Here is a 9,414-nt window from a genome sequence, read left to right as displayed (position 1 = left end):
CAAGCTTTTGCAATGGTGATATGCTTTCTGCAACATAGGAGGGAAAGTTGAAGTAGAGGTTCATTTTCAACATAAAAAGATCATCATCTACAATATTAGATTGAGGGAGTAAGTGTTCATTATTGAATGCATTTGTGTTTATGACAACCTTGATAAATGATTGAAAGTTTTTATGAAGAACTACATTAAGTAACAGCTTGACAGTACAGACAGAAAATCTAACTAATTAACTTTAGTAGTTTTCAAAACTGGAACTTCGTACCCAAAGTAAATTAGCCATATTCTATCCAAATCTGTATTGAGCTACATGTGCGTTGTGATAGTGGGCTTTCAATCTGAAATCCAGCCTTAAAATAGCACTGCATCGAGTGCTAGCTGTGACCTCCAACAAAGCCAGCAATCCCGCCGTCTCTCTTCTAATGAGATAAAGCTTGGACCAGTCCTTAATGTGGCAGTTAGGTGCCGAGGCCGTGCAGAGATCAGCGGTGGAAGTCAAGTGTAATGACATGATTTAGAAAGAGAACTGACGATTTAGTGGAAATGCTGGTTGATGAGCTAAGATAGTTTTAGCAATTTTACAGAATAAGACTGCCTGAGGCAACCTCATGGTTTTTGCAGCTTACACTCCAGCAAAGGCCAACAGATCTTTCTGCATAAGTTTATCTGATGACCAAATGTCAGGAAGTCATCAAGCTCTATTTAGTCAATATGTACAGTATAGAGCAGATTTTATTTTTATATGCTTTGGTGAAAAGTAGGGTGGCCTGCTCAGCGTCACTTGTCTGAACTGCACGGGCCTAGATTCATTGAGTTTGATAAGTGATTTTAGCATTAGCCTCACATTCTCTAGATTATTTTTTTATACCTAATAGTATTATTTTGTGTTCTTAGTGGCTGCTACATTGTTTTTGAACATTCACCTCAGTGTTTCTTTATTACAATTTCTGTGCACAAAAAAAATGGAATTGATATGCTAATACATGTTAGGGGTGGTTCACAATTTAGGTGAAATGTTGTCAGATTCTTATTTTTCTTTATCTTTTTTCCCTTTCTGTTACCCCATGCACCCTTACATTTTTAACAGCTTTTGGAATCAAGAGTATTGATTACATGAGTATGAATGAAAGATGAAAGATAAAAAAACAATACACAAAATTGATTGATTTATTTGAGGAATGAAAGTAAAACCCAAAACAGTTTTGGGTGTATATCATGTATATGTTCATATGTTCTGCAAAACAGAATGCCATGCAAGTTGAGTTGACAATTTTATATAAAAAAAACAACTAAACTATTACTAAGAAGTACCTTTATTGACTAAAGGTACTTCTTAGTAATATATTCAGAAGAAAAGTTAAATACATATGTTGCAACACTCAGGAGACATTCAGGAGATTGGATTCAAGATGCACATGGGATTGGATGATTTACAAACTGACATTTTGAAGCACATGAGTGTATGAGGGATAGTTAATCTCTATAAGTAGTATTAAATTCATTATTAACGTAATCATGTAACATCAAATTGTTAGAATGATTAGTTAATTTTGTACAAGAAGAAAAATTTGTAAGCAATAGTAATAAGAATGAATAAAAGGAGATTTGAAATAGAATGTCATGTGTAACTGAACACAACCATAAGCACAGTAATGTACACACACACACACACACATTACAGTATTCACTGGGGGTTGTTGGCCCTCCCCTCGGGCAGTAGCTAAGCAGCACACCCAGTCAGGGCAACTTAGATTGTTGAATAAATTTTGTGATAAGGAGTGTGTCTGTACTGGAAAAAAATAACAACATAAAAAACTTGTAATCATTATAATGTGTTTTCTTTAAACTAAACTAAGAAATAAGAAATAATAAAGTTGGTGTCCAAGTGCTTAAAAAGATTACTGCTAGTGTTTTGGTACAAATGTACTGAAAGATTAGGTTAACAAAAACAATACAAAAAAAATTACTTACGCTTTTACTAACTCACTCACTGCCATAGTTCTCCAAAGTTCATAGTAAAGGTATCCTCAGTAGTTTATAAAAGGGAGAGTCTATAATATCTCTGAAATCAAGTTGGAATTACACTGGTTTTGGAAGAAAAGGAAACCTAACTTGAATTTTATTAATATATATATATTTTTTTAATCATTGTTGTTGTTTTTTACAATGATAACAAGATCTCTTTTGTCATTCCTTGCAGATGGCTCGTAAGCGTGAAGAGAGAGCTATTAGAAATGCACAGCGGGCAGCTCGGAAAGCCCGTGCTTCTCAAAGTGGACAAGACCCAAGCTTCGTTTCTTTGAAGCAGCAGTTGGCGGCCATGGGACTAACCCTAAGAGAAATACCTGGAGATGGGTTAGTCTACACTGAAGATATTTTGAATTTTTTATTTCTCTCTCTTTTATGATATGAAGTTATTATAATGTATATTTTACAGTACCATAATTGACATTGTTGTGTGCATTTTTAATGTTTTACTTTTGGAGGATTTGTATTACTTGATATATATATATATATATATAGTGTATATATATATATATATACATTGATTATGCTTTATATTTAATGTTTTCCATCTTGAAAGTTTGGATATTCTATATTTATTTAGCTATATGTATTAATTTTACATTATATAATACTGCATTTGTATAATTTAAGTGACTAAAATCAAGTCTTTCATCTTCCAGAAACTGTTTATTTCGCGCTCTAGGAGATCAGCTAGATGGAACGCCAAACACACACCAAAAGCACAGACAAGATGTTGTTGCATACATGCGACAGCATCGCAATGACTTTGAGCCTTTCGTTGAGGATGATGTCCCCTTTGATAGGCACTGTAAGTCATTGTTTTATTATATAGTTTTTAGTTTTTTTTTTAATCCATATTGATTGTTAACTTCACTGTAACCAAAAAAATGTGTTGAGGAAGTGCAGTACATTCTAATTTGGAAGTTTTATGTTAAAGATGTTAAGTTTTCTAGATATATGAAGGTGAAATGGCTTTTATTTTACCTTTACACACATAAAGATACAGGTTAAAGCTCTGCTTGAATTATTTCTGGTCATTTTAACAATAAGATATTGAAATGCCTCAGAATTGATATACAAATTTTTGAGGGAAACAACTGTTCTTTTAATGAGTTTCCAATTGCTGTTTTCTCATTTTTCTTCATCAAATACTGAGTTACTGATCACAATGTATAATTTTTACCAGAGAAAAATGATAAAAATTTGCTGATTTCCATGTTTAGAATGTTGCATTAACCATTTGATGCCAGAATGGTAAATACATACATGTCATGTCTACTGTCATTTTAGTTTATTTATATTGTTTACACAGATTTGTAAAGCACAAAAGTCTACTGTAGCAGGTCACGAATTGAGAATATAATCATGTTCTTATAACCTTTATTACACTACAGTATCATAACACTAAATTTACTCACTAGTATCACCACAAAACTCTCTAGAATATATATATATATATATATATATATATATATATATATATATATATATATATATATATATGTATATATATATATATATATATATATATATATATAAGTATAAAACTTTTGTTTGAATACACTGTACTTGTTTGTACTTGGTATTTTTCAAGTACTTTTGGGTAAGTAAAAGTACAAGTACAAGCAATATTGAACTTTTAAACTCCAAGTAAAATTACAAGTACATGAAAATCTATATTTAGGTCCAGTTACAAGTACAAGTACATGTACTTGGACCCTACCCTGCCACATGAGCTTAGTCAACAAGGAGTCAGTTAGTAGTCATGCCTTTCTCATATGTTTAACCTTTTCTTTGATTTTTTTTTATTTTTCATTGTTATTAAAATAGTTAAAGCAATTTGTAAATTTGAATCAACACATGTAAGTATTTGGGTATACTTTATTTCCATTAAAAGACAGTTTATTCTTTCAGTGAGTAACTTGGCTGAACTTGGAACTTATGCTGGAAACGACTGTATTGTTGCTTTTGCACGCCTTCATGAAGTTAACATTGTAATTCATCAACTAAATGCTCCCCTTTGGCAGGTAAGGGGAATGAACTTATATTGGGTGCTAATTTGTATAGATATCAAATTGTATGCATATGCATGGTGGGTGAGTGGAGGAGAGTGGTGGTGTCAAGAGCACAAGTGTGGGTGTGGGTGGGTGGGTTGCTATGTGTGTGCATACTCGCATGTATGAATGCTAATGTGCATGCACTGCCTGTGTGTGTATGCATGTGTCTTCTTTATATGTGTCTTTTCACTTAGCAGTCTGATTATCTATCCTGCATTATATATCTGACTCTGAAACCTCCTGCAGGATGCAAATGCAGGACTCGTGATAAAGCTTAGACATCCTGTCATCATTCATTGCCATTCCTTATATTTCATGTCTTTAACATATATTTGTTGAGTCAGCCATTGTGCTTTAGGCCAGTATTCATTAATATTTTTTAAGGAATTATAATTATTTTTATTTGATAATTATTTTCTTGTTTATATATTTATTTATTCACATCAGTCTGACATTTAACTGATTTTTTTTATTTCAGATTTCTGGAATTGAAGGTAAAAAAAATATTCGCGAACTCCACATATCATATCATAATGGTGATCACTACAATAGTGTCCGCAGAACTGGAGATGTAACAACCAGTCCTGCAAGCATCAAGTTAGCTGTAAGTAATGATATAATTGTTTGCCATTTACCTTATCATTGTATTTTTGTCATTATCCTGGTTCTAGTTCTTCCCCCTCCTCCTCTTCCTCCTCCTTCTTCTCCTCCTCCTTCTCCTTCTTCTTCTCTTTATCTTTCTCCTCCTCCTCTTTCTCCTCCTCCTCCTCTTCCTCCTCCTCCTCCTCCTCCTCCTCCTCCTCCTCCTCCTCCTCCTCCTCCTCCTCCTCCTCCTCCTCCTCCTCCTCCTCCTCCTCCACCTCCACCTCCACCTCCACCTCCTCCTCCTCCTCCTCCTCCTCCTCCTCCTCCTCCTCCTCCTCCTCCTCCTCCTCCTCCTCCTCCACCTCCTCCACCTCCACCATCTCTTTTTCTTCTTCTTCCTCCACCTCCTCCTCCTCCTCCTCCTCCTCCTCCTCCTCCTCCTCCTCCTCCTCCTCCTCCTCCTCCTCCTCCTCCTCCTTATCCTTCACTTTCTCCTTTAGTGATAAATAGTGAGATCCATTATATGAGCACCATCACATCAACATTTCTTCTTCCTGCAGGTTCAGGAATCCTCAAATGATACCAAAGATAAAAAGAAGAACGGGAGCAAATCCCCTGAGAAGTCCTACGGTGATGACTACTGCCAGGACTATGGCCAGGACTACGGCCAGGACTATCCAGTGTGGTCGGGGGAGGGTTACGACTACTCAGAGCCAGTGTATGAAGGTCTCTCCAAGGAGGAGCAGATGGTCATTGATAAGACAGGCTGTGAGGATCTGCAGCTGATCAGGTTTCAGCTGGAGGCCCATGAGTACGATGTGGAGGAAGCCATTGACTCTACACTCAGCTATGTCATCTCACAGCAGAAAGGTGTGTGTGTTGTGGTGTGGGTTTCTTCATGTGCTATTTTGTGGCTGAGTCTCCTATGATTTTTATTTACATTAATTGTAGTTGAAATGATTTCAGTTTTACTACCACTGTCTTTGTCATTATTATCATTAGTCATAGATCATCTATATCAATATTGTTTTTACTGCTATGGACATAATTTTTAATAATACCTCCATCTTACGTGCTGCCATCATTATTTAATCCTCCAGGAGAAAACCCTCAAATCACACTCAGCAGTAATGGCATATGGGGACCAAATGGGACTGGAACTCGCATATTTGGGGAGGGCGCAGCCACTCCCCTGGTCCCCCCAACATCCATCCATCCAAGTTACCAAAAGAAGACAGTGCAGGAGAAGCTCCAGCAGCGCCTGCGCACACAACCGGTAAGTGTGTGGTTGTTTGGTCATGGCTTGTTCCCTTAACCCATTCGCGACGGACATGTCACATATCCATGCCATGCCCACTGTGAGTTTACTTGTTTAATTGTTTTTACACATAGGTGGCTACACTTGTACTAAATCACCAATGAGCCAATTATGAGTACTGCCTGTCTTGCCCATTTACCCTTTTCTTTGATTTACAAAAATATTTTACATTATCTTATTTTGTTATTAGTATTTTTTATAACATTATAGTAATTATAATGTTTATAATAAAAATAACACCATTGATATTCATAGCACTAGTAAAAAATTAATTTTCCCGCCAATTCAAGGAAATCAAGAGGAGAGTGAAATCAGGTAAGGCAGAGCCATCTATCTGTAGAGACATTTCACAAAAAATATAAAAAATGAGCACAGCATTTTCCCCATTTTTTGTTAATTTTCCCTGTCGCGAATGGGTTAAGGTCCAGTAGATATTGGTGGTATAGTTTAAAAAGTTTAACATTTGTGTTTTTCCTCTTTTTTCTTCTTCTATTTCTTTGTCTTATTTACATTTTTTCTTCTTTTTCTGCCCCCCTTCCTTCATTGCATCATTTTCCCTACTTCCTCTTCCACTTCCTTTTCATCATTCTCTCTTTCCTACTTCTCTTTCTTATTTCTTTCATCCTTCTCTTTCTCTTACTCCTCCTCCTTCTTTGCTGTTTTTGTCTTCTTCTTCTTCTTCTTCTTCTACTTTTTCGTTTTCTTTTTCTTTTTCTTTTTTATATTCTTTTTCTTCCTTTACCTCTTCTTCTTCCTCTTCTTACTCCTCCTCCTCGTGGATATTATGTTAAAATAGATATCATTTTGAAAACACGTTCATTCACTTGAAACATGAACACTTACATATGACTGAATAAGTTCACATCCCCTCAGCACATGTCTAACGCCAAACGCAAGGAGCTGAAGAAGCAGTTGAGGAAACAGCAAGCAAATGACAGGAAGAGGCAGCAAGCAAGCTATGACTCGGATGACCCGACCTCAAACCCCAGTGATGACTCAGAGGTTATCATCGTCAAAGACATTGGCTGCCTGAGTATTTAAGTGACGTAGATGGTACACAGTACATAAAGATGTTAGTTACTTTACAAGGATTTAGACATTAGCTATGAGTGCTGATGGTAACAGATTGAAAACATTACATGAATGGATTATTACTTTATAACTTTATATTAACTGATGATGCATGACACATCAGTGTTTATTGTGATGTAAAAAAGTAATTAAAATAGAAGCTTTATTGGGAGGGGAGGGGAGGGGGGCAAAACCTGTACAAGATAGCAAATTCTTTTTTTGAGATGGTTGACATGCATTTATTAAATCTCATATTCAATTGATAGCTGTCAGGCAACAGATATTCAAAGGTAACAAAAGCGTTAGGTAAGGAGACATCTTTTCATTTAGCTTTGCCTTTTGGCTCATAGCAGTCATGTGTGGAAGTGATTGTGCAAGGAAAAGAGGAAACAGAAGAAGAAATAATAAAAAAGACTAGTCGTGCAAATAAAAGTCACTGTTTCTTTATTTTAAGATGTTTATGAAGGATCTCTGCCCATTCAGACAAGTAAGAAAAACAAATGGTAACAGACCTTTTGTTATTTTGTGAATCTTATTTGGTGGATCTTCAAGATAGTGTTTGAGATGGTTTATCTGCCTGTAGGTCTGTAGGTCTTGGGGAGGGTTAATACCCTTTGCAGAAATAACCATAAAAGTAAAAGAAAGAAGGATATATCATGTAGGCAAGAAAAAATAATTTAAAATGTAAATCATAGTTATTATAGTAATAATTATTTTAGTTATTTTTTTCATGCTGTTGACTTAATTGTGAGTATAGGTCTTACATTCTCAAAGGTATTACCAAAAAAAAACAAAAACAAAATTAGTTTTGTGCTTCAGGGTTCAAAGCTGGTAAAGATACACCCTTTTTATATTTTTCTGGTCTTTGTCTGTGATTGTACTTTAGGAAAGGGCTTTAATCAACTGTCCATTTGTTCTTCAAAGACTACCAGTTGTAAAGAAGACAAATATTGCAAACTATGCTAAGGCAGTAACTTGCCTTTATACACCAGGTTGTTTCTTGTAATTTAATTCTCAGTAAAACTGCAGTAGATAAAACCAGTGAATGTGTATTTTATTTTATAATCAGTGTAGGGCAGTTCTAATGTGATCTGTAAAGACCTTCATAGTAGATGATATGTTTATTTGCTCTACATTTGTTTACATTTAATGAGGCAAAGAAAAAGTAGGAAGAACCAATTGTAAGACATGTGCATCAACTTCTCATTTCTCAAGCCCATGACTATGATATTAGTATCACCATATTTTGTCTCACCACTCACATTCACAAATATTTATTAACTCTAAAAAAGCAGAGTCTTGTGTGAGGACCTGTGATTATATTACTCTTTTACTTCTCTTCTTGCAAGTGCTCAACCTCCAATTCAACAGCTGCTTGGTAAACTGCTAGTCACTAACTCTACTGCAGATACTTCCTCAAGATTTACAGGTTTGCAGTTTGGTCAGCTGACTGCCTGATCAAACTTCATCTGGATACAGTGTGCTGTACTTTTTTGTATATGTATATTGAGGTGTATACATTTTGTTATACAACAGTTGTGGGCTTTTAAGTGAATTGGATGAGACTGCAGTTGATTTTTCTGTGATAAGGAAGAAATGGAAGTGTAAGGCTTGCATTTTATATATTCACCATTGGAATAATTAATATTCACTGGATGCAACAAGTAACTGCTGCCAATTCAGAGCAATCTACTGCACGTTCATATCCATCTCAAATTATGATTAAGTTTTACTGTTAGTAGGCATGTAACTAAATGATTACTGACACTAATAAGGAGCATATAGCAGAGGATCTTGTTAAAGTTTAGAAAAAGAGAAACCAAAAAAAAAAAAAAAGACACAATTAGGATAGCAAGTCTCTTGGAGATACTGAAAAAGGATTCTAAATATTAAATGCCTATTATGATACTAGTAATATTTGAAATTGTCTTATATTTCTACATTACGTACTGTAAGCTTTTTGGAATTCTTATTCAAGATAGAGCAAATGTTCACTATAAGCACTCAGAAACTTTTCTTAAGAGGTGTTATTCATAGTGGTCTGCTATTGAGTGACATGCATCTGCAGACAAATTTACACAAGGCTGTATAACTGCAAATGAAGAATAACTTTTGAAAGCATTTGTTTTACTTTATCCTTCAATATTGTTTTGGTGCTCTACTTTGTGGCATTAATTGGTTATTAAATATGAAAATGAGAAGTTTTCTTAATCAATACAACTTTTTAAAAAATCAGGGAGACGTTACTGTGTATAAGCGCTGGTACCTTGTATGCATGGACAAGAACAGAAAGGCTTGCTTATACAAATGTGAATTAACTTTACCATGCCTGTTTTTTTATAGGGTGGCTTGGAGATG

General features: G+C 35.1%; 1 protein-coding gene across 6 annotated transcripts in view; it reads left to right on the top strand.

Moving 5' to 3' along the window:
• LOC125041848 (OTU domain-containing protein 3-like) overlaps positions 1 to 9,174 on the top strand; it is a 9,989-nt gene extending 815 nt beyond the window's left edge. For 5 of the 6 annotated variants that reach the window (XM_047637187.1, XM_047637192.1, XM_047637191.1 and 2 more), the window contains exons 2-8: positions 2,198 to 2,352; positions 2,685 to 2,833; positions 3,940 to 4,052; positions 4,561 to 4,686; positions 5,228 to 5,537; positions 5,768 to 5,943; positions 6,859 to 9,174. In XM_047637187.1, the coding sequence (XP_047493143.1) occupies positions 2,198 to 2,352; positions 2,685 to 2,833; positions 3,940 to 4,052; positions 4,561 to 4,686; positions 5,228 to 5,537; positions 5,768 to 5,943; positions 6,859 to 7,026 (1,197 nt within the window). In that variant the 3' untranslated portion in view covers positions 7,027 to 9,174. Of the gene's footprint in view, positions 109 to 2,197; positions 2,353 to 2,684; positions 2,834 to 3,939; positions 4,053 to 4,560; positions 4,687 to 5,227; positions 5,538 to 5,767; positions 5,944 to 6,858 lie in introns of all 6 variants that reach the window. The other variant, XM_047637190.1, reaches the window with a different exon arrangement.
• Positions 9,175 to 9,414: the final 240 nt, after the last annotated feature.

The sequence above is a fragment of the Penaeus chinensis genome, chromosome 31, assembly GCF_019202785.1.
Source record: "Penaeus chinensis breed Huanghai No. 1 chromosome 31, ASM1920278v2, whole genome shotgun sequence".
Lineage (NCBI taxonomy): Eukaryota > Metazoa > Arthropoda > Malacostraca > Decapoda > Penaeidae > Penaeus > Penaeus chinensis.
The sequence above is the reverse complement of the archived record's forward strand: the minus strand, read 5'-3'. Positions and strand labels throughout refer to the sequence as shown.